The sequence below is a fragment of the Crinia signifera genome, chromosome 9 (assembly GCF_055691185.1).
Source record: "Crinia signifera chromosome 9, ASM5569118v1, whole genome shotgun sequence".
Classification (NCBI taxonomy): Eukaryota; Metazoa; Chordata; class Amphibia; order Anura; family Myobatrachidae; genus Crinia; species Crinia signifera.
Window position 1 is genome coordinate 145,456,953 of NC_139225.1, and position 26,091 is coordinate 145,483,043.

Consider the following 26,091-nt stretch of genomic DNA (forward strand, 5'->3'; position numbering starts at 1 on the left):
TTTTCCTGCACTAGCACTTTATTTGCTGAAAATTTGGAGCCATACGTTTGGAAACCTGGGCAATAAGAGAAAGAGGCATATCCAGCTTGCTGACCCCATACAGCCAACTGCCAACTCACAGGAACACAACCTGTCGCCAAATCCATAAAGGACTCCTGCAAATCTACAAAGTGCCAAGGGGGAATTAACAACCCAGTCCAAGAACCCATTTTCCATTGTCCCAAAAGAACGGACCTATACCTGGTAACCGGTTACGGGTGACTATACTGCTATGTAATTGCACCTTAGCATGCAAACTTTTCAAGAGAAATTTCTTTAAAATCATTCACGCACCTTATATATCTTATTTTTTATTTTACATTTTTTATTGTTAATATTTTAATAAATTGTGTAGAATATATATTTTTAAACTGTGTATAATAATTTTGTTCAATAAATGTATCTACTTCAAAAAAGCGCAGCAAAAATCCCCCCCCCTTTTTTCTTTCTATCATATTGGAGGCTGACAACCTCTTGAAACTGCTGCAGCTTGTGTGATACAACTCATTTATCAAGCGCCCCTCGAAAGGATAACTATACGTTACCCTTACTTTCTTTTCTGTACTGTACCAGACGCTACCTGGTTGGATCAAGAGACTTTGCCACTTTTCCAGGGGGCCAGGAGCAGCACCTCATTTTTGGGAAAAGCCCATTGCGGGAGAGTAGACAACTATATGCCATAGTTCGAAAGGCAGCCTTCCCATACCTGAGGAACCTGTGACCGTGCTGAGACTTTACAACATTTTTGGGACACAGAAGATAAGACAGCACCTGCGAAGCTCAGGGACACCCCTGATTGCACATGGGCACATTACAGCCATCGAAGTCTGGACCATCGATGGTTCCACTTGTAGTTTATGAGAAGACTTATACAGGACACTGCAAATTATTATTTATTACTAATAATGGTACTTCCTCATCTTTGCGGCCACTGATTATGCTACGGAACTTAGTAGTGTACAGCGCACCACCCCGAGTCCATGCCACCCTCCTTTGTCCACGCCACCATCTATTACCTTTAGTAAAGTTGTGGCGAGCCACCGAGCCCGAAGCGTGGTGAGCGAAGCGATCCCGCAAGGGGACAATGATGCTATTCTGAAAGCGGCTAATGTAAGTGGCCGCAAAGATGAGGAAGTACCCTAATAATTATTATTATTATTTTGATAATCAAAATCATTGTAATTATTATTAATAAAATTATCCATGTGATTATTATTTTTATTATAATTATTTTATTATTACCGGTATTGAGTGGTAGCATTATCTGACATCGCCGCTTTAAGAGCTGGAACGCATCATTTGCGACAACGAGGCTTGACGCCAACCTGAACCAATCAGGTAGCCGTCATGAGCCTGTACGTCACTGGCTTTGGCGCGCATGCGAAGTGCCGCTGGCCAATCAGCGAATGGCGGTGAGACATCCGTCTCCAGGGCGACTAGAGAGCCAATCCCACAGCAGCTAGCCGTGCTGTAGCACCAGGCCGGCGGGAGGACCAGGCCCCCAATCCGGAGAGCCGGCGGCCGGATGTGAGGTCAGGAGACAGACAGGAAGGTGCTGTGTGCGCTGAGGAGCGATGGAGGCGGCGGGAGAAAGAGTGAGAGATAATAGGGGGGAAGCCGCGGGAGACCCGGGGAGGGGACGTGGAGAGCCATGAACGGGGGCTATGGGCACGTACAGGCGGCGGGATTATGGACTGAGGACGGAGTGTCTGATGGAAGCTAAAAATAGGACAGGGGTGACAGTGTGCAGGGAGTGTGGGGATACAGGCAGATGCAAGCAGTTTGGGGATCCCAGGTGATGCAGGGTGGACGCAGTGTGGGGACCCCAGGGGATGCAGGTGCAGGGTGCACACAGTGTGGGGACCCCAGGGGATGCAGGGTGCACACAGTGTGGGGACCCCAGGGGATGCAGGTGCAGGGTGCACACAGTGTGGGGACCCCAGGGGATGCAGGTGCAGGGTGCACACAGTGTGGGGACCCCAGGGGATGCAGGTGCAGGGTGCACACAGTGTGAGGACCCCAGGGGATGCAGGTGCAGGGTGCACACAGTGTGGGGACCCCAGGGGATGCAGGTGCAGGGTGCACACAGTGTGGGGACCCCAGGGGATGCAGGTGCAGGGTGCACACAGTGTGGGGACCCCAGGGGATGCAGGTGCAGGGTGCACACAGTGTGGGGACCCCAGGGGGTGCAGGGCGCATGCAGTGTGGGCACCCCAAGGGGATGCAGGGCGCATGCAGTGTGGGCACCCCAAGGGGATGCAGGGCGCATGCAGTGTGGGCACCCCAAGGGGATGCAGGGCGCATGCAGTGTGGGCACCCCAAGGGGATGCAGGGCGCACGCAGTGTGGGGTAGATGCAAGGGCAACATGAAGAAGTGGCAACTTATGAGAGAGAAGGGGGGAGATACGTGGAGGGCTAGGGCAGAAAGTAGCTGTCAGAGTTTGGGATACAGAGGGGTAAATAGGGAATAAGGGCCATGTAATAGATGACATGGTACCTAGCACCTGGGGGAGTGATAGGCTGTCAGGGGATGTTCATGATCAACAATAGTGAGTTATAGTGACGTCATATGCACCTATTGATGGGAGGATAACCTAGGGATATGTGCTTGTACATGGTAATAACATGGATCGGTATGTGCTTACAGAATGGGGGGGGGGGGATAACATGGAGAGGTATGTGCTTATAGATGGGGGGATAACATGGAGAGGTGTGTGTGCTTATAGATAGGGGGGATAACATGGAGGGGTATGTGCTTGTAGATGGGGGACAACATGGAGAGGTGTGTGCTTATAGATAGGGGCGGATAACATGGAGAGGTGTGTGCTTATTGATAGGGGGGGTAACATGGAGGGGTATGTGCTTATAGATATGGGGGGATAGCATTGAGGGGTATGTGCTTGTAAATGGGGGATAACATGGAGAGGTATGTGCTTATAGGGGGGATATAACATGGAGCGGTATGTGCTTATAGGGGGGATATAACATGGAGCGGTATGTGCTTATAGGGGGGATATAACATGGAGCGGTATGTGCTTATAGGGGGGATATAACATGGAGCGGTATGTGCTTATAGGGGGGATATAACATGGAGCGGTATGTGCTTATAGGGGGGGATATAACATGGAGCGGTATGTGCTTATAGGAGGGGATATAACATGGAGCGGTATGTGCTTATAGGGGGGATATAACATGGAGCGGTATGTGCTTATAGGGGGGATATAACATGGAGCGGTATGTGCTTATAGGGGGGATATAACATGGAGCGGTATGTGCTTATAGAGGGGATAACATGGAGCGGTATGTGCTTATAGAGGGGATAACATGGAGCGGTATGTGCTTATAGGGGGGATATAACATGGAGCGGTATGTGCTTATAGGGGGATATAACATGGAGCGGTATGTGCTTATAGGGGGGATATAACATGGAGCGGAATGTGCTTATAGAGGGGATATAACATGGAGCGGTATGTGCTTATAGGGGGGATATAACATGGAGCGGTATGTGCTTATAGGGGGGGATATAACATGGAGCGGTATGTGCTTATAGGGGGGGGATATAACATGGAGCGGTATTTGCTTATAGGGGGGATATAACATGGAGCGGTATGTGCTTATAGGGGGGGATATAACATGGAGCGGTATGTGCTTATAGGGGGGGATATAACATGGAGCGGTATGTGCTTATAGAGGGGATAACATGGAGCGGTATGTGCTTATAGGGGGGATATAACATAGAGCGGTATGTGCTTATAGGGGGGATATAACATGGAGCGGTATGTGCTTATAGGGGGATATAACATGGAGCGGTATGTGCTTATAGGGGGATATAACATGGAGCGGTATGTGCTTATAGGGGGGATATAACATGGAGCGGAATGTGCTTATAGAGGGGGATATAACATGGAGCGGTATGTGCTTATAGGGGGGATATAACATGGAGCGGTATGTGCTTATAGGGGGGGATATAACATGGAGCGGTATGTGTTTATAGAGGGGATAACATGGAGCGGTGTGTGCTTATAGGGGGGATATAACATAGAGCGGTATGTGCTTATAGAGGGGATAACATGGAGACATATGTGCTTATAGGGGGGATATAACATGGAGCGGTATGTGCTTATAGGGGGGATAATATGGAGAGGTGTGTGCTTATAGGGGGGATATAACATAGAGCGGTATGTGCTTATAGGGGGATTATAACATGGAGCGGTATGTGCTTATGGAATGGGATCATTCGTCAGACTGCATTTAGGTCTACAGTCATTAGGTCTACCCCACTAGGTCGACTGGCAGGAAGGTCGACCTGACTTAAGGTCGACATGGGCCAAGGTCGACATGACTTAAGGTCGAATTTGCATAAAGGTCGACATGAGGAAGGTCGACTGGTCATAAGGTCGACATGGGTTTTTCACTGTTTTTTTTATCCGAATGTCGACACAGTCGACATGGACACAGTTGGCAATGAGAATCGGACCCTCGCATCGCTCGCTTCGCTCGCAATGCTTCGGGCACGGTGCCTCGCTGCGCTCGGCACACTATTTTATTCTCCCACCACGCCCTAGTGGATGGTAGGGCATGAAATACCGCCTGTCGGCACATGTCGGCTAAAAGAACTGTGAAAAACCCATGTCGACCTTATGACCAGTCGACCTTCCTCATGTCGACCTTTATGCAAATTCAACCTTAAGTCATGTCGACCTTGGCCCATGTCGACCTTAAGTCAGGTCGACCTTCCTGCCAGTCGACCTAGTGGGGTCGACCTAATGACTGTAGACCTAAGTTCATTCTAATAGATGACCGCTTCCCCAAGGGGAATCGGGACATCTGTCAGAATGAACTTAGGTCTACAGTCATTAGGTCGACCCCACTAGGTCGACTGGCAGGAAGGTCGACATGACTTAAGGTCGAATTTGCATAAAGGTCGACATGAGGAAGGTCGACTGGTCATAAGGTCGACATGGGTTTTTCACTGTTTTTTTATCCGAATGTCGACACAGTCGGCAATGAGAATCGGACCCTCGCTTCGTTCGCGATGCTTCGGGCACGGTGCCTCGCTGCGCTCGGCACACTATTTTATTCTCCCACCACGCCCTAGTGGATGGTAGGGCATGAAATACCGCCTGTCGGCACATGTCGGCTCAAAAAACAGTGAAAAACCCATGTCGACCTTATGACCAGTCGACCTTCCTCATGTCGACCTTTATGCAAATTCGACCTTAAGTCATGTCGACCTTGGCCCATGTCGACCTTAAGTCAGGTCGACCTTCCTGCCAGTCGACCTAGTGGGGTCGACCTAATGACTGTAGACCTAAGTTCATTCTAATAGATGACCGCATCCCGTGCTTATAGGGGGGATAATGTGGAGAAAAGATGACAGAAAAGAGGGGGGTGCATTATAAGGGGAAGCGGTCATCTATTAGAATGAACTTAGGTCTACAGTCATTAGGTCGACCCCACTAGGTCGACTGGCAGGAAGGTCGACATGGGCCAAGGTCGATATGACTTAAGGTCGAATTTGCATAAAGGTCGACATGAGGAAGGTCGACTGGTCATAAGGTCGACATGGGGTTTTTCACTGTTTTTTGAGCCGACATGTGCCGACAGGCGGTATTTCATGCCCTACCATCCACTAGGGCGTGGAGGAGGTTATTAAAGCTGTGACGAGCGAAGCGAGCCACCGTGCCCGATGCATAGCGAGCGATGCGAGGGTCCGATTCTCCTTGCCAACTGTGTCCATGTCAACTCTGTCGACATTCGGATAAAAAAACAATGAAAAACCCATGTTGACCTTATGACCAGTCGACCTTCCTCATGTCGACCTTTATGCAAATTCGACCTTAAGTAATGTTGACCTTGGCCCATGTCGACCTTAAATCAGGTCGACCTTCCTGCCAGTCGACCTAATGACTGTAGACCTAAGTTCATTCTGACAGATGTACCGATTCCGTTATAAGATATCTACTTTAACAGATTATGCTCTCCTCCGTTTAGGCCCTGCCCGCAAGGGAGCCTGACAGAGACACCCCTCATGAGAAGGAAGCCATGGGATTGTCTGCCAGCACAAACAGAGGTGAGCAGAAATTGTAGCCCATACATATATTGAAATAACATACACTATTTTCATTAATTCTAATGCACTCGTTCTTCTTTTTTTCCCTGTTAGTAATATGACTGGATTTTAATGATTTTTTATTTTTTTTTGTCTGTATAGTATATATTTTTTTGCAGTTTAAACTAATGATTTGCTTAGTAGGTTCCTTATGAAATAAAAAAATGAGGTACTTGTTTCCTAGAACGGTGCCCATCGCGGGCATCGCATAGAAATGCATGGTAAAATGTAAATAGCGTCGGTCACATCGCATGCGGCAAAAAAATCGCATGCGATGCGACTGACGCGATTACCGATTTTACATAGGGAACAATGTTAAATGGCCCAATTGACCTGATTTCACATAGGGAACAATGTTAAATGGCCCACAGACCCCAAATAGCCACCCTGAAGTTTGAAATGGCCCCCCCAATTGTTAACGCCACCCCACGATCAACATCAACCCGAAGCGTGGCGAGCGCAGCAGTACGCGTCCTCCGACCTTTTCATACCCCCTCTATCCACGCCGGCGTGGAGTTGAGAATAGAAAATGTGGCGAGCGAGGCGAGCGCACGCGGATACCTGTGAAGCCCGCGAGGGGATGTGTATAGCTGTGAAGGTATCCGCGGGGCTCGCTGCGCTCGCCACACTTTCTATTCTCAACTCCACGCGACGTGGATAGTGGGGGTATCAAAAGGTCGGAGGAAGCGTACCGCCGCCCCTTGCGGGCTCGCAGCCCTCGCCACGCTTCGGGTTGACGTTGATCGTGGGGTGGCGTTAACAATTGGGGGGGCCATTTCACACTTCAGGGTGGCTATTTGGGGTCTGTGGGCCATTTAACATTGTTCCCTATGTAAAATCGCGGTGGTCGCATCGCATGCGATTTTTTTTTTGGCCGCATGCCATGCGATCAACGTGATGTTTTTCCTTGCGATGCCTAAGATCAATATCGTGGGCGCCGTTCTAGGAAACAAGTACCAAAAATGAAAATGTTGGGTAATCTTGCATGGAGCCGGTCACTGAAGGTCAATCAATTTAATGTGGCATGCTTATCTCTATCAAAATACTAATATGCTCGGTTATAAACCTATTCAGGTGATGCTGAAGTGATTCTAGATGCCTCCTCTACAGACCTGCCACCTGAGGAGGAGAAGAAGGGGGGCGCTGAGAAGGAGAACCTGAGTTTTTCCCCTGTCGGACGAGGGCTGACTGGTGAGAGATAGGGCCTGTTACTGATGTGTGAATGAGTCTTAGAGTCACCATTAAATAAATGCTGTCACCTGAGGGTAAAACGTACACATGCTGGGTATGGGCTGCTTGTGTATGCAAATGCTACAGATGGTGGGCTTCCCACTGAGGTGCCCTCTGGCTGCAGTGCTTATCTTTATGTGGAACCTCTGCACCTCATATATAGTGGGGCAGATGTTCCACTGAAATTATTTCAGTAAGCCTGGAAGGTTCAGCAGCCAAGATGAGATTTCAGCAGTTTCAGAGCTGCCCATTATCTGGGATGTTCCTCCAGTTACCTATAAATGTTCACACTGGTTTCACCCCTTAACAGGCCATGCGTCCAAGTCCATTCCAGCACCTCCTTCTTTGTCCTCCTCACCCATGTCCAGCAGAGCCAAGATGTCCCTCACAGGGGCCGGAAAGTTGCCCCACACCACGCAAAGCCTGGCCATGCGATTGTTGAATATAAACAGGGACGGAGTGGATAAAGTACACCGTGCCAGGAAGACCATCCCTCGGGCTGGCAATGTGAGTCCATCAGTAAATAATGGTTGCCCCACATTACTGTGACTGAGCATGACTAAACGGACTAGGTCTCACGGTTTGTGCCTGATATCACTGTGCTCTAGGTGCCGGGGGAAGGAATGTTCTTTGCAGACGGTGGCAGTGTTAGAAAGGATGCTGACTCCGAGAAGAGAGACAGTCCAGGTATGAGAGAACAGACGGCCCATGGAGGTGGGAGAGAAGGGTAATGGCAGCAGTTGGTTCCTTTTGCTATTGTTTGATTTTCACTGTTCTAGATTCCACACAGAGGAGGACCAGCTCCTCCCAGAGTGCTGAGACGCCTGCTACGAAGTCCAAAGAGGCAGATGTGAGTGATGGGTAGTGGTCAATGTGCAGCAAGTTTGGATTGAGTCATTATGATGGTACTAATGTATCAGATTATCTCTCATCCAGGAACCCTCAGTGACTCCCTCCCCTGCTCCTGGGTCCTCCCGGGTCACCGATGGGGCAGAGCCCGAGGACTGGGATCCTGAGGTCGGGGCAGAGTTTAGCCTTTACTATGACAGTTTTTCTGTGGAGGAGCAGGGGGACAGTGACAGCAAGGTGAGTACCATCCTGGTGAGACGGCGAAGAGAGCAGCAATTATCAGCTAGAAACTGACTGTTGTGGTTATGGGCAGGAAGAAGACGAGGATGAGGAGGAGGAGGAAGAGGAGGGCTCTGGAAACCAGTCAGAAAGGGTAAGTCCTGGGAAGATGCTGCTTTTGCAAATATAATTGAATGATATATGTGTTCCATGATAATTCTCGAACGCTGTAACTAATCCTCTTCAAACTTTGCACACTACCTTATCTTAAGGGACAATTTAAGTTCGAAGATGGGTTTAATTGGACGACCCCTTAAGGGTACGTGCTATTTCTGTTGTTTTCATGCATTGTGATGTGTCGTTGGAAAGCTTATGACTTCTGAAAGTGCCGTCTGGCTCCTGTAAAAGAGCATGGTCAACTGAGGGGCATGGTCATGTACCTGTAAAAAAAAAAAATGTGCAGGGGGTGCGTGCTGTTTGTTGGTGCACAGGCTGCTGTAGGTTTTTCCTGCCCCAGAAATACTCTCCACAGAAGTGGCAGCTCCCCTGGGGCTTCTGCTGTTGGCTTTGACTGTTTGCGGCTGCTTGGAGAATTTCGGGGCCGCTTGGCGGGGATCGGGAATGGGAGCATTCCTGTGTTTCGACTGTCTATCACGGCCTAACCTCCCAAGCGGCGACAGGGAAGAGCGGCAATGGGGGAGGGGATCAGCGACGGGGGGGGGGGGGAAATGGTGGTGCAAGAAATTTCCGGCCATACCACCAAAGGGGTTAAAGGCCTAGAAGGGTCCATTAAATTAAAAACCTTTTCACTTTACAAAACTTTTGAGAATTGCATAAACTTTTGCCCGTCTGTCGGACGGTAATTTTATATTGGAGCCATTCTATTCTTTCTTCACTTCTCCCTGCTCAGAGCTCCAGTAGCCTGAAGAAGAAAAGTAAAAAGAAATGGAAGATGGACAAAGCCTGGCTCAAACCAACACGGAAACGGAAGAGACGGGAGAGGGAGAAACCTGGAGCAGGTGAGCGGGCAGGTGGGAGCTGTGGGTGAGGGACATGTAGGGGAGGTAGACAGCAATAGATGAGGTTGGGTATTTCCATCGTAGTCACAGATCTACCACCCTACTTGTTACCCCGCTCTTGTAGCTGTCAGTTCCGTGGGGGGATCACACAGTGAGTACACAGAGGTGCCTCTGGGATCCTTGGATCTGCCCAGCGAGGGGGCATTGTCTCCCAACAACACAGGTAACTTTTTCACCTAGTACGTAACACTCACTAGCTGCTGTGCATGTCCGTGCTGCATTCTCACCTACATCCCCTGGCACAAGCTCACCCCCTGCCTTATAGCCAATCCCTGGTCCCCTCTACTCATTGATCATGTGGCTGCTACTTACCTCTCTCTATCTTGTCTCGGTTACATGTCTGTGGTGTTTCCCTTACCTGGCTGACTCTCTTCCTCCTTCCCCCAGGTGTGTGCAATGAATCCAGCTCCATGGACACAGAGCGCTTTGAGGAACTCCCACTGTGCAGCTGCCGTATGGAGGCTCCTAGTGTGGAAAGAGTCTGTGAGCAGGCCCACAATATGTGTATGGCCACAGAGAGCGTGGATGGGGAGGTGAGTGTTCTATAAGCGGGTACCCCCACCCTACAATATGTGTATGGCCACGGAGAGCGTGGATGGGGAGGTGAGTGCTCTATAAGCGGGCCCCCACCCTACAATATGTGTATGGCCACAGAGCGTGGATGGGGAGGTGAGTGTTCTATAAGCGGGACCCCCACCCTACAATATGTGTATGGCCACAGAGCGTGCATGGTGAGGTGAGTGTTCTATAAGCGGGTACCCCCACCCTACAATATGTGTATGGCCACAGAGCGTGGATGGGGAGGTGAGTGCTCTATAAGCGGGTACCCCCACCCTACAATATGTGTATGGCCACAGAGAGCGTGGATGGGGAGGTGAGTGCTCTATAAGCGGATACCCCCACCCTACAATATGTGTATGGCCACAGAGAGCGTGGATAGGGAGGTGAGTGTTTTATAAGCGGGACCCCCACCCTACAATATGTGTATGGCCACAGAGAGCGTGGATGGGGAGGTGAGGGCTCTATAAGCGGGTACCCCCACCCTACAATATGTGTATGGCCACAGAGAGTGTGGATGGGGAGGTTAGTGCTGAGGTTCTTTAAGTGGGTACCCCCACCCTACAATATGTGTATGGCCACAGAGAGTGTGGATGGGTAGGTTAGTGCTGAGGTTCTATAAGCAGGTCCCCACCCTACAATATGTGTATGGCCACAGAGAGCGTGGATGGGGAGGTTAGTGCTGAGGTTCTATAAGCGGGCCCCACCCTACAATATGTGTATGGCCACAGAGAGTGTGGATGGGGAGGTGAGTGCTCTATAAGTGGGTACCCCCACCCTACAATATGTGTATGGCCACACAGAGCGTGGATGGGGAGGTGAGTGCTCTATAAGCGGGTACCCCCACCCTACAATATGTGTATGGCCACAGAGAGCGTGGATGGGGAGGTGAGTGCTGAGGTTCTATAAGCAGGCCCCACCCTACAATATGTGTATGGCCACAGAGAGCGTGGATGGAGAGGTGAGTGCTGAGGTTCTATAAGCAAGCCCCACCCTACAATGTGTATGGCCACAGAGAGCTGGATGGGGAGGTGAGTGCTGAGGTTCTATAAGCATGTCCCCACCCTACAATATGTGTATGGCCACAGAGAGTGTGGATGGGGAGGTTAGTGCTGAGGTTCTATAAGCAGGTCCCCACCCTACAATATGTGTATGGCCACAGAGAGTGTGGATGGGGAGGTTAGTGCTGAGGTTCTATAAGCAGGCCTCACCCTACAATATGTGTATGGCCACAGAGAGCGTGGATGGGGAGGTGAGTGCTGAGGTTCTATAAGTGGATACCCCCACCCTACAATGTGTATGGCCACAGAGAGCTGGATGGGGAGGTGAGTGCTGAGGTTCTATAAGTGGATACCCCCACCCAACAATGTGTATGGCCACAGAGAGCGTGGATGGGGAGGTTAGGTAATAAGTAGGTAGCAGAACCTACTGTGGGTGGTGCGAGCTGAGTAGCCCTTAGTGCCTGGTACAAATAAGCCGTATTTAATAGTTTCTCATTATTTTCTATCCAGCTGAGTGGATGCAATGTCCCCATCACTAAGCGGGAGACTATGCGCCCGTCAAGTCGGGTCCCTCTCATGGTCCTGTGTGAGAACCACCGTGCCTGCATGGTCAAACATCACTGCTGCCCGGGCTGCGGTTACTTCTGCACAAGTGTAAGTGCCCATATTACAGAGCTCTGACACCTCTGGTGTATTATATACCATTATATATTGTATTAATACCGTCATTCCTCTGCAGGGAACGTTCTTGGAGTGCCACCCGGATTTCCGGATCAATCACCGCTTTCACAAGGCTTGTGTCTCTCCTCTGAACGGTGTCATTTTCTGCCCGCACTGTGGGGAGGATGCGTCGGAAGCGGAGCTGATCACCATAGCGAAGGCGGACATCCCAGTGCCCGTTCCTGCACCGCCCCAGCATGAGGGCAGTGGCACAGGAAGGGCCGATACTACACAACCCAGGTGAGTTTAACCGTCTGTTGTCCTGAACAGTGTGTGTGTGTGTGTTCTGGGCCTAGTCACTGCTGCTTAGCCTCCTGTGATTTGCTGTTTCTGTGCTCTTAGTGCCCGAATGAGCGGTGTAGGTGACTGCAAACGTTCTCTGCTAGACGATCCAGCGATCAATGGAGGAGTCACCGGTCCCTCTGTCCTCCTCCCCTCTGGAGTGTCTCTCAGTGCAGCCGGACTGCCGCCTGGCCCGGCCCGCGAAGCTCTTGACAAAGCCTTAATGTCCCAGGAGACTGATAAGTACGAGATTAGGGCGTCTTGCTCCTCCCTTTTATCTTCTCCTTTTCACTTCTCTCTACCCCACTCATTCTCCATGTTCTACCATCTTTGTAGCTGGTCACTGGGTGCGGGGAGTAATTGTCCTGTTCTTGCAGCCTATCTCAGCAGAAGAGAGATCGCAGGAAGAAGATCCGCTACAATTCACGGCAGTTGTACCTAAGCGTGAAGGCAGGAGAGCTGCAGAAAGTCCTGCTTGTGCTGAGTGAGTGCCAATATCCCCCCCCCCCCCCAATATCTCGCCCGTTAGGGTCCAAACTTGTAAGAGCAGAAAAGTGTTCTTTGTTTTTTTTTTTGTTTTTTTACACTATTAACCAGAAATATATAGAAAAACCTGCAAATGAATTACAGAAATCTATCCTTCATGACCTACTAAAAATATTATATGCAAAAAACGTTTTTACATAATAAGTGTGATGTTCATATAATACAAGATCATTGTCTGACCACAAGGAGGCGCTGTTGCATTGGGGCCTATTATATTTCGTTATACTTTGGGAAAGAAAGCTGTACAGTTGACATTTAATACTGTTTGCACGTTTACATCTTTTAGTTTTAAACCTAGTAAGAGGTGCTACAATCCTGGGACTTGAATTGTCCTGAAGGAAAGAGGAAATGCCAGTGGCACACACTTTTGCCCTAATACAGATAATCTATCTCTACAGCTGACTGGGCATATTTGGCCTAATACGTGAGCCCACCCACAAGGTCAAGGTGAACTTTCATCAGATGGTTCCCTGAATTCCCTAATACTAACCCATTATATACATTTATCAAAGATTTCCCCATAATAGTGCCCATTGCAATATGTAGACAGCAATGCAGTAACCTGTTCGGATGGGGGGAGGGGGGGGGGGGGTTTGTACCCAACAGAAGGAGTCTGCCTTCAAGTGTACATTACATACATACATACATACATACATACATACATACATACATACATACATACAGAGGAAAGGGCTTGAACTGCTGAGACTTGAGGTGCCATACAGGGAAAAGGAAGCACACGTGCACTCTCTAAGAACACCGATTATGTAACTCTATACAGTAAAATAATAAAACCCTTTCCTCCTCAAACTAGTAAGCGGAGTAAATTCCCCTCGGCCGGGTCTGTACACAGGTCGTGCATTTCCCCTTCTGCACAGTGTTTTGAATGTAAACTCTGAATGTTTTGCCTTTATAAAGCCACACCCTTAGTTAAGTCAACAGTAGGAGACGTTATTCTACTTAATTTAATTAACTTTCAGAGATTGTTAGGAAATGTGGATCTTTTATGTATTTATTTCCTCTTCATATAGAGAAACCCAAAGCCTCACTCAGTCATTGAATAGTTTACACAGTGGCTGTGACTTAGATGGCATTTAAAGTACTTGAGGTCCCCCCCCCCCCCCTCCCCTAAACACCTGTGGAGGTAGGTGGAAATATAGAGGTAATGCACATGAAGGTAAATGTGTGCACATTCATTCGTTGACACACAGGCAATGTCTAGGTTGACGCACAAAAAGGTTAAAATGGTTTTTCATGGTATGCCATCCACATGGACTCCGATTGGGAAAGCATGGCGAGCCAAGCGCTACACTATACTTGGAGGGGGAGTTTTCTGTAGGATGGCCATATAGAGGAGGAATAAATAGTGATGTCTATTGGTTGGCCCCATAGAGGAGGAATGAATGGCGTTCTCTGTAGGTTGGCACCATAGAGGAGGAATGAATGGTGTTCTCTGTAGGTCGGCCCCATAGAGGAGGAATGAATGGCGTTCTCTGTAGGTTGGCCCCATAGAGGAGGAATGAATGGCGTTCCCTGTAGGTTGGCCCCATAGAGGAGGAATGAATGGCGTTCTCTGTAGGTCGGCCCCTTAGAGGAGGAATGAATGGCGTTCTCTGTAGGTTGGCCCCATAGAGGAGGAATGAATGGTGTTCTCTGTAGGTCGGCCCCATAGAGGAGGAATGAATGGCGTTCCCTGTAGGTTGCCCCAATAGAGGAAGAATGAATGGTGTTCTCTGTAGGTCGGCCCCATAGAGGCGGAATGAATGGCGTTCTCTGTAGGTCGGCCCCATAGAGGAGAAATGAATTGCGTTCTCTGTAGATTGGCACCATAGAGGAGGAATGAATGGTGTTCTCTGTAGGTCGGCCCCATAGAGGAGGAATGAATGGTGTTCTCTGTAGATTGGCACCATAGAGGAGGAATGAATGGCGTTCTCTGTAGGTTGGCCCCATAGAGGAGGAATGAATGGCGTTCCCTGTAGGTCGGCCCCATAGAGGAGGAATGAATGGTGTTCTCTGTAGGTTGGCCCCATAGAGGAGGAATGAATGGCGTTCCCTGTAGGTCGGCCCCATAGAGGAGGAATCAATGGTGTTCTCTGTAGGTCGGCCCCATAGAGGAGGAATGAATGGTGTTCTCTGTAGGTCGGCCCCATAGAGGAGGAATGAATGGCGTTCCCTGTAGGTTGGCCCCATAGAGGAGGAATGAATGGCGTTCCCTGTAGGTTGGCCCCATAGAGGAGGAATGAATGGCGATCCCTGTAGGTTGGCCCCATAGAGGAGGAATGAATGGCGATCGCTGTAGGTTGGCCATATAGAGAATGAACAAATCCCTTTACACCCCATGTGGCAGTGCTCCCCCACACATATATTTAATGTGAATATGAAGATCCTGATTTCCTGTGTTCTTTCCCCTCTCCAATTCTCCCTTAGTGGATAACCAGGATTCTAGTTTCTTGAATGATCAGCAGCTGAAGAGGAGTCCGCTCCACGCAGCTGCACAGCGGGGGAGCCTGGAGCTGTCTCACATCCTTGTACAGGTGGGGGCGCTGTTACCACCATTCCTGCTTATGCTGGGTCTCATTTATGTCATCAGTGTTTAATGCATCGTTGTTTTGATCTTAGGCCGGTGCCAGCATCAATGCCACTGACAAAGTTCTACGTACCCCTCTCCTAGAAGCTGTCGTCAACAATCACTTAGAGGTTGCCAAATATTTGGTGCAAAACGGAGCATGCGTGTACCACCAGGTAACTCCACACACTCACCATACTCCAAGTGCTAGCCCGTCATGCTATAGGTCTGGGGTCGCCAACTCCAGTCCTCGAGAGCTACCAAATGTTAATGTTTTCCAGATCTCCTAACAGAATCACAAGTGAAGTAATTGGCTCCGCCTGTGGATCTTTTACAATGTGTCCACGAGTAATGAGTGCACCTGTGCAGCAGCGAAGTTGTCTGGGAAATGTGAACTGTTGGTAGCTCTCGAGGACTGGAGTTGGCTACCACTGGTATAGGTGATTCACTGACCCTTCCTGCCAAGGCCGAAACAACTCTGATTAATACTACACAAATCTGTACTCCTAGTGATCCATCCTGCACACCAAATCTAAACCCATCCTCCTACAGGTAACCCCGTCCTAACAGCTGGTGCATGTATGTGTCTCCAGTAGTACATAGACGTTTGTTGCAGCCCTACATGTAATGGAGCTTCCTACATGTACTTTCCCACCCTGTACAAATAAACCCATCTCTCTAAGTTTAACTACACTCCTCTACTCCTACCACCAATAAAACACCTCTAAATATCCACTCGCATCCATACACTAACCTCCTCTTGCAGCGGACGCCACACATTCATTCTACTAACCTATACCGATCTTTCTACTTCAATGACGCCAAAGAAAGACTCTCCTCACTGTGATGTCACTGACCCTGTTGCTGACAGCCCATCTTTCTGTAGATCTCATCATACACAAGTACACACCCATGTCCCTGCCGCCAGCACCTTCTGCTGTTGCCACTTCTACAAACCCATGTGACTGCAAGTCTCTTCTCTTCCCGGCACTGCTGACCTTAATAGTAACTTCAGGAAGAGACGTGCGAGGTACCATGTCCGCATATGTGTATATGACATCATCATGGACCCTCTGCAATATTTATTTTCATTTTTGGATAACGAAGTTCAAGAATAGAGATCAGAGTCTGATCTCTAGAGCAAAAAAAAGGTTACTGTGCCTCTAAGCTGCACCATGCTTCACTACCGGATGAGCAGAGAGAGTTAGATTTAGGTGCGGCTCTCTAACATTTGTGGCTACATGCAAAAGCAGATGGTATGTACCCTGCACTGAAACGATATACATGTATTTGCTCCTCTTGTATGGCAGCATGGATTGTTCCAGCTACAAAGTTAATTGGTGATATTTTTGCTGTGCTTTCAAATCGGGTCCACGGACCTATTATACCACGTCATCTTATTAAAGTTCTGCCACAAGGTGGCGCTGTTCCATGATCAAGGAGTTATGTGTATTTGCTGGAGCGTTTGCTTCTGACCATTTAACCTACTGATGTGTCTCAGGAGGAGGACGGTTCCACCTGTCTTCACCATGCGGCCAAAAGCGGAAATCAGGAGATGCTGAGCTTCCTGCTGTCTACAGGTCAAGTCAACGTGAATGCCCAGGTCAGAGTGCCACCCATTCTATATTCAAATTTCATGAACTCCCAGAAGGCATTGCCACTTAACCATTGACGCACTTTGTAGGATAATGGTGGCTGGACACCCATCATCTGGGCTGCTGAGCACAAGCACATTGATGTGATTCGGATGTTACTGATGCGGGGGGCAGATGTCACGCTGGAGGATAATGTAAGCATCGCACTACTTCCTTTTATACTATAAATGTCTACAACGAGCCTGGTTTTTCTCCATCTTCTGACCTCTGGATTTTATTCGCTCCTTCACCCTACTGATCCCTTTCAGGAGAAAAACATCTGCTTACACTGGGCGTCCTTCACCGGCAGCACTGAGATTGCGGAGGTTCTGCTCAACGCTCAGTGTGATATTCACGCGGTCAATTTCCATGGCGACACTCCTCTGCACATTGCTTCCCGCGAGGGCTTCAGCAACTGCGTCAAGTAAGAGCTTTTAGGCCTCTTCTGGGGATGTTGTGTCAGTAGGGGTTAGGGATGTCCTAGGGCACGGGTGGGCAAACTGGTCCTTGAGATTTACTAATGGTCCATGTTTTCCAGGACACCTGTGAGTCTGTAGAATGTGCCTATTAGCAATTAATGCTGCATGTTTGAAAATGTGACAGTAATGACTGCACCTGTGCTCCAGCTAGACCGGGGGTGGCCAGTGGTCCACATCCTAGGTGGTGCACAGCTGTAGTCATTACTAACTCACATATTCAAACCTGCTGCATTCATTTCTACTCTAGATCCACAGGTGGCCTGAGATACATGGACTGTGGGTAGATCTTGAGGACAGGTTTGGCCACTCCTGAGCTAGATGGTCTGGAAAATTTTAATTTGTTAGTGGATCTCGAGGACCATTGTGGTGACTAATGTTCTAGGGGGTGAGGGTTTCTACTGTTGCCAGGTGTCAGACTCTCAATTTTTAATCTCAGGAGGAGTGTGAGAAGGGACTTAAGATTCTGGCATTCAGGACTCCTCAAAGTTTTTAAAAACTCTTCTTGATGGCAGGCCCAAATGTAATTGCTGCTTTAACCCCTTGAGTGGGTGGGTTTTGCTGGGCCAGGACAAACCTACCAGGGCAGGCTTGTCCTGCTCCAGCAAAACCTACCACAGAGTGTAGGGCACCCTCCCCCCCCCACACCCACCCACCCACACACACACACACACACACACACACACACTCCTGTCGCTTATCTCCACTCCAGCCATCATATGCGGCCATGGAGGACTCTGGTGCCCGACCTTCTGAGCCGCACCGAACCTTCCCGAGCCTGCCGTCTGCCCACTGCAACTAATGGCGAGAGGAGGAGGTGGGGGTGCCCCGGACAGGTGATGCGGTAGTGGTGCACAGCTGCAGGTACCACTGGCGCACACCTTCATATTGGTGGAAAATTTCCAGCCATACCACTCAAGTGGTTAAATCTATTGGCTAAAAAGCAATGTAGTTTGTTCCTTGTGTGTCGTGTGGGGTTGGTTAGTGAGATCATTAGATTCCCAGCAGGTTCATGGTTAAAGAGAGGGAAGAACCCTGAATCTAATTTTAGCTTTTGTAACAGAGCCAACTCCTGCTTGGGACTCCATATCCCATGATTCCAAAGTCCCCCAATGGATTAATTCGATTTATCAGAAGTCCAATACTCCTGCCATTGTCTTGGTCAAAAGCGATAATTCCCGAAAATGCAGATCCTGTAAGGAATGGGGTGTGTTTTGGAATATGAAGGAATTGAGAGAACGTGTGCTTTGTCTTGGCTCGTGTATTTTGTTTGTGTTTATACCGTCCCTCCTGTTCATTAGCCTGTTTCTGTCTCGTGGGGCCGACACGGAGGCCCGGAACAACGAAGGGGATACACCGTGCGACTTGACCCTGGAGCACACCGAAGTCTGGTACGCTTTGCAACTCAATCGCAAGATCCGACAAGGAATCCTCAACAGGGCGGTGCGCACAGAGCGGATCATCAGCAAGTGAGTGCACCGGGGTAATCCTGCAGGTTACCGGGGGGGGGCAGTGCTCCGTAGGACTCTTCACTATAGGTACAAAAATACTCCCAGCTTTGGGAGTATAGAGGCTATATATAACTTATCCTAGCAGTCAGACATGTCCATCTGTTGGACTGACTTGAGGTATGTTGATTTGAGTGGCCGTTGTAAGCACCTTGGCGGTACTTGGAGTGATGTCACTGCAGCACATTGAATGATGTCTTCATCCTGTACCCATAGGGATATTGCCCATGGATACGAACGGATTTCTATTCCTTGTGTTAATGGTGTGGACGAAGAGCTTACTCCGGATGACTATAAATACGTGTCGGAGAACTGCGAGACGTCAGCCATGAGTATTGATCGAAACATCACCCACCTCCAGGTACTGAGCCCAGAACCCCTCTTGGTTCTCCAAATATGATTACTGCATCCGTTACTTACCTGCCTTTGTGTGTACAGCATTGCAGCTGCCTGGATGACTGTTCCTCTAGTAATTGCCTCTGCGGCCAGCTCAGTATCCGGTGCTGGTATGATAAGGTGAGTCCCTGTGTTGTGCTTAGAACCATCTCCCTCCTAATCTGCTCCTCCGTCTGCTGAGTGACCTCCTCTCTGTGCTTGCAGGATGGGCGTCTTCTTCAGGAATTCAACAAGATTGAACCTCCCCTAATCTTTGAATGTAACCAAGCCTGTGCCTGCTGGCAAACGTGCAAAAACCGGGTGGTTCAGAGTGGCATCAAGTACGTGTGAAGAACACAGGAGCCTATTCACGTGACCTGTCTATACACTTAAATGGTTCTGGGTGTAAAATGCAGAACTAAAGCACACACAAAATGCCCATAATGAATCATCCTTGCGTCTGGTTTGAGGTCAGAGGAAAGATTAAAAAAATAATAATGGGGGGGGGGGGGGGGTGTCTGTCTGCACACCCTAATTCTAAACATAACCGTTGTTGCCATGTTGAGACTTGTAGTGCCACATAGGGGAAGAAGAAAAACAGGTGCTCACTCTGAACACTGACTTTGCTAATCAGAACAATTGACCCGAAATTTGGGCCCGCATAGCTGCTATTTCCTATTAACGGCTACTTATTAGTGATGATTTGGGGTGGTTGAGTTGCACTGGCACAGGGGAGGTACAGTGTTTTGGACTTGGAACTTAGGAACCTGATGAGGTCACCTGGTCGTATTTTTTTTTTTACCAAAAATTATGCTAAGAACCTCAATTTTGATCCATGTTCTATTTCAGAGTTTATTATTCTTCTGATTACCAATGTTCTTCGTGTTATAGTAGGCACCTGTATATTTATATTTTTCTGTGTAAGATAATCGGAAAAGTCAATAATAGATCCAATGTGTTGTACAGTTATGTGTCCTTGATATAAGACTCACACATTGGAGCTTTGAGTGGTCCCAAGCCACATAGAAATAGATGCTAGAGTCCTTTCCTCTACACGTGTTTCGCAGTAATACTACTTCCTGAAACAGTAGCTGCATAGTTCTGACCTAGTCTCTCTTTAAATATGTGTTGCTGGTTTACATTCAGTCATTGATATCTGAGAATCTAGATCTAGACCTAAATAGTATAAATGATATAAAAACCATTAAACACTACGAATTACTGTAGAAAACGCAATTCTCCTGTGCGCAGTTGAAGTCCTTTTTTAAATCCATCACATGTTTGATCTGTTTTTTTTTTTGAACAAGTGTATCTTTATTGGTCCAATTTTGCACTATAAATTGACAGTTGTCATTTTGTTGATCTAGGCAGTGCCATCTTTAATGCAATCTGTAGGGCCTCGTTAAGGAGATTGTACATACGCTGTTGTTATCCAGTCACCATTCCCGTTACACCCTCTGTCACTAGATGCACATGCCCCTTTTCCTTACATCCTATGGGGAGCCCTCAATGTTGGGGCAAAGCAGGACTGAGAGGGGGTGCTCCACTTTCTCAGTGCCCACAGAAGTAGGGAGCTTAAAAACCGAGCAGCTTATTCTACCTTTTAATGCTTAATGTAGTTGGTCTTTGGTGCTATTTAATAATACATTGCTAAAGTCCTACACCCGCAATGGGGTGTACAGAGGGTTTACCTGACATCTATACTGGCAGACAAGGCTAGATAGGCAGATGCAATGATTTCTGCATGGCCATCTCATTTACATGTCCTGTTCTAGGCACGGTTTGGGGGGTAAGAATGGATTGTAGCTTTCCTTAAATGTATTACCATGTAAAACCCTAAAATGTAACCCAACTTCTCTGTTCTAGGGTCCGGCTACAGTTATACCGTACAGCGAAAATGGGTTGGGGAGTCCGGGCTCTGCAAGCGATTCCACAGGGAACCTTTATCTGCGAGTAAGTCTCATTTATCCATGTACGAATTCCTTGTGGACCTCTCCTTGTTATCCTCAGGGAACCCTCCTGTTGTCCTACAATCCACTCTGTGACTGGGTCCTGGCGGTCACCAATGTCTACCATTGGTGCTGCTCCTGCTAACATTCTGTGCAGGTTACACCTTACCCACTGGGGGATCAAGGGGTAGATTTATTAAGCTCGGTGAAGTGATAAAGTGTCTGTTTTTTTATCACCGGCCAATCAGCTCCTACCTGTCATTTTTCAAACCAAGCCTGTAACTTCACAGTAAGGAGTTGATTGGCCGTGGATAAAAACCAGACACTTTATCACTTCACGAGCTTAATAAATCTGCCCCTCCGTCACCTACCACTGGTGCTGCTCCTGCTAATGTTCTGTGCAGGTTACACCTTGCCCACTTGGGATTCAGTCACCTACCACTGGTGCTGCTCCTGCTAACGTTCTGTACAGGTTACACCTTGCCCACTGGGGATTCAGTCACCTACCACTGGTGCTGCTCCTGCTAACGTTCTGTGCAGGTTACACCTTGCCCACTGGGGATTCAGTCACCTACCACTGGTGCTGCTCCTGCTAACGTTCTGTGCAGGTTACACCTTGCCCACTGGGGATTCAGTCACCTACCACTGGTGCTGCTCCTGCTACCGTTCTGTGCAGGTTCCACCTTGCCCACTGGGGATTCAGTCACCTACCACTGGTGCTGCTCCTGCTAACGTTCTGTGCAGGTTACACCTTGCCCACTGGGGATTCAGTCACCTACCACTGGTGCTGCTCCTGCTACCGTTCTGTGCAGGTTCCACCTTGCCCACTGGGGATTCAGTCACCTACCACTGGTGCTGCTCCTGCTAACGTTCTGTGCAGGTTACACCTTGCCCACTGGGGATTCAGTCACCTACCACTGGTGCTGCTCCTGCTAACGTTCTGTGCAGGTTACACCTTGCCCACTGGGGATTCAGTCACCTACCACTGGTGCTGCTCCTGCTAACGTTCTGTGCAGGTTCCACCTTGCCCACTGGGGATTCAGTCACCTACCACTGGTGCTGCTCCTGCTAACGTTCTGTGCAGGTTACACCTTGCCCACTGGGGATTCAGTCACCTACCACTGGTGCTGCTCCTGCTAACGTTCTGTGCAGGTTCCACCTTGCCCACTGGGGATTCAGTCACCTACCACTGGTGCTGCTCCTGCTAACGTTCTGTGCAGGTTACACCTTGCCCACTGGGGATTCAGTCACCTACCACTGGTGCTGCTCCTGCTAACATTCTGTACAGGTTACACCTTGCCCACTGGGGATTCAGTCACCTACCACTGGTGCTGCTCCTGCTAACGTTCTGTGCAGGTTACACCTTGCCCACTGGGGATTCAGTCACCTACCACTGGTGCTGCTCCTGCTAACGTTCTGTGCAGGTTACACCTTGCCCACTGGGGATTCAGTCACCTACCACTGGTGCTGCTCCTGCTAACGTTCTGTGCAGGTTCCACCTTGCCCACTGGGGATTCAGTCACCTACCACTGGTGCTGCTCCTGCTAACGTTCTGTGCAGGTTACACCTTGCCCACTGGGGATTCAGTCACCTACCACTGGTGCTGCTCCTGCTAACGTTCTGTGCAGGTTACACCTTGCCAACTGGGGATTCAGTCACCTACCACTGGTGCTGCTCCTGCTAACATTCTGTACAGGTTACACCTTGCCCACTGGGGATTCAGTCACCTACCACTGGTGCTGCTCCTGCTAACGTTCTGTGCAGGTTACACCTTGCCAACTGGGGATTCAGTCACCTATGTGTCTTCTACAAAACTGATTTATAGACTTCCATTTTATTGAATCTTACGTTCTTCCCCTATTGTCCTTGATTCTCCGAGGCATTTGCTGACTCTATGTACTGCACTGGATGAGGCTCTTACTCGCATGCTGAACATTGTTCTGTACTCCTGATAAGACATTACTGTATGTGACTCTGACCTGTAATCCTCATACAGATATGTGGGCGAGCTCATCTCAGATGCAGAGGCTGATGTGAGAGAAGATGATTCCTATCTGTTTGACCTGGACAACAAGGTTAGATCCAGTATCTGTAGTAAATGTCAAGGTGTCATCTTTACATTTCATTCGCCAAAAAACAAAAACCTACGTCCATTCTAGATGCTAATATTACCTGCCTCCTTTATCCGAGGCTGATGACCAGAACTCTTCCATCTCTGCCATAGCAATATGATCTCCCTGCTGCAATAATACCTCCTCTCTCGCTCACGCTGTGCTGGACCTTCTCTTTCAGGACGGGGAGGTGTACTGCATTGATGCCCGATACTATGGCAATGTTAGCCGTTTCATTAACCACCTGTGTGAGCCCAACCTGATTCCTGTCCGAGTCTTCATGTCCCACCAGGACCTACGGTTTCCCCGCATTGCCTTCTTCAGTGGGCGGGACATCCGTGCGGGGGAAGAGCTCGGGTAAGTCTAATAGTAGCAAGAGGGCTTGTTGGTTATTTTTCTTTTGTTCTCTGTTTTAAAGCACAGCGTTTCCAGACTCTTCATATTTCACTTTTGGTGACCGCAAAAAATCTTTTTTTTTTTTTCTATTTCCACTTATGTTGGTTAATTTAATAAGCAGCAAGTAAGTTTGGCTATGTGCTGCACTGTACAGTACCAGCGGACTCAGATTTTCTGTTTGCAGCCCCTTAAAGTGTCCAAAAATCTGTGAGCTCAGGCCCCTTGCAGGTAGTTGAGATGACACATGAGTATGTAACGAAGGTGCCCAATGCAACTCCCACCCCCACATCATGGAACTGGTTAAGGGTAAACAGTTTCTGCTAAATATCTAGAAAACCATGACCATTGCGTGATAGGGAACAAAATGTTCCAGTGACGTGACTATAGAAGTGTGTGCTTGGCGAGTTAGCCTTCTTCCTCCCTGCTCTGAGATGTTATACCTCTTACGATTGGTCCCCCTTTGTTTCAGGTCTTCCAATCTCTCTGCTCCCTACATTCATGCTGCTTCTCGCACCCTCCCTTTTCTCCTTCAGATTTGACTACGGAGACCGTTTCTGGGACATAAAGAGTAAATATTTTACCTGCCAGTGTGGTTCCGAGAGGTGTAAACACTCAGCCGAAGCCATCGCCCTGGAGCAGAGCCGCCTCGCCCGGCTGGAGGTTCCCGATTCCGTGCCAATGCCAGCTGTAGCGCCTCAGCCCGTGTGATACTGTAGATTTACATGTCAGAGCTCCGCTCTTTTAACTCATACCAGGGATGCCCCGCAGAGCGTCTCTCCGTCATGTCGGAGAACCTGCTGAGCATCTTCACTGTTCACCTGTGCCCTGCCAGGCGAACTTGGTGTCGCTTTTAAGGCACCTCCGGCCATTGGACCTGCAGAGCATTTTGATTTCCTTGATGAAATGGCGCTACTGCAGAGTATTGCTCTTGTTACGCGTTCGCCTGACTGATCTTGGTCTTCTAAAGCGTCCAGTCTCTTAAATAAAAATAAAGATCTTGACTTTTTTTATATATATAAATAATGGGATTTCCCCTTTCTATTGCTTCCTTCTGGTTATCTGTGAACTCTGTTAAAGCTAAATAGATTCCGGCCTTGTGCATCAGTCGGGCAGTACAGAAATACACAGTGGCTAGCGGTGCATTTGTTTGCTCTGCACTTTGTGGGATCAGCTATATTTGCACTTCTGTCAGCGCGTATTCACATCTACTGCAGAATGCAAAGCGTGACGCAACGGCAGCTATCTGGGAAATGGGATTCTTTTGGCAGTTATTAACATATTGGCCGGTGTCCTGGGCAGGGCATATGGGTGTCTATCTAAATAGATTTGTTTTAAACGTATGATCGCTGTTTAGTTAGGTATATACAAGTGTATAGAATTACAGCAACATTACTGGCTAGAAGCTAAACAGAGGTAGGCCAACCTCTGACGTGTCAGGTAAGAAAAAAAATAATAATTTCCCCCGGCACACTGAATGAAATCTGGAACCATATTTAAAAACCGTATAGTAGGATTCAGAGATCTTGGTTACATATATTTGCAAATACATGGGTAAGCCCCCAAGCCATCCGTCAAGGCTTCAAAGAGTATTGGAGGTCCCTGTTGCTATATAGGTACGGGGTGTGGCACTCCAATAAATCAGTAATAGCCAGAAAGCGCAGAGCAGTACACCAATAGGAAAAGTGTTGATAGGTGTGTCACATTATTACATTCTGTTTAACACTTTTCTCTTTCTAATCTTCGACTAACTCTTTAATATTTTATTTCCATTCATCACCTTTTGTATCACTTTTTGTACGTAGCTGGCTTCTTAACAAGAACACCTATTAACACTTTAATTTTTTCACTGGTGTGCTGCTCTGGGCTTTCTGGCTTATGTTGAATTTTCAGGGTGCTGCACTAGGTACCGCCAATACTCAGGGAAGCCGTGACGGATGGCTTGGAGGGTTTATTTACCATGGGGTAACTTGTTGTTGGGGCACTTAAAGAAATCATGAAGTTGCAATACTCCTCCCTCTGTATGACTGAATATAAATGAAATGACCACAGGAGAAGCCTGTAGTTACACTGCTGTGCCTGCGGCTGAGTTATTTGCTGCACTTCCGTTAACACCTTCACAGGGATCCGGCTCTGGCATTGTCTGTTTGTTGCTAAGGGGCACTTAGATGAAGAATGTGACCTGTCCGGAAACTTAATGTTCCTATTTGTGGTGACTTGGTAATGTGTTTATTATAATTGTCTCCTAACCAGGAGAGCTGCTCTGAACAGGGCTGTCCCAGGCAGGGTCAGAGTTTGTACTGTTGCCTGAGAGTAACTGTAGTGGGGCCTGGACCCAGATTGTAAAGTTGCATATCAATTTTCCTGCTAAACAAATCTGATCCATTGCACAGCCTGAATCATGGGACATTACACTTAAAGGGTGAGGTGGTTGTATTAAATGT

At 48.5% G+C, this 26,091-nt stretch overlaps 1 protein-coding gene across 1 annotated transcript; it reads left to right on the top strand.

Moving 5' to 3' along the window:
- Window positions 1–1,479: 1,479 nt before the first annotated feature.
- On the top strand, window positions 1,480–24,658 carry EHMT2 (euchromatic histone lysine methyltransferase 2). Its single transcript, XM_083160113.1, has 28 exons — window positions 1,480–1,634; window positions 6,034–6,112; window positions 7,226–7,342; window positions 7,692–7,888; window positions 7,990–8,068; window positions 8,161–8,231; window positions 8,318–8,467; window positions 8,544–8,603; window positions 9,360–9,468; window positions 9,593–9,691; window positions 9,916–10,061; window positions 11,598–11,741; window positions 11,827–12,047; window positions 12,150–12,332; window positions 12,467–12,573; window positions 15,063–15,169; window positions 15,255–15,377; window positions 16,703–16,804; window positions 16,886–16,990; window positions 17,105–17,259; window positions 18,613–18,780; window positions 19,036–19,180; window positions 19,258–19,335; window positions 19,420–19,535; window positions 21,061–21,147; window positions 23,140–23,218; window positions 23,436–23,611; window positions 24,184–24,658. The coding sequence occupies exons 1-28, from the start codon at window positions 1,614–1,616 to the stop codon at window positions 24,356–24,358; spliced, it is 3,399 nt and encodes a 1,132-aa protein (XP_083016239.1). The 5' UTR covers window positions 1,480–1,613; the 3' UTR covers window positions 24,359–24,658.
- Window positions 24,659–26,091: the final 1,433 nt, after the last annotated feature.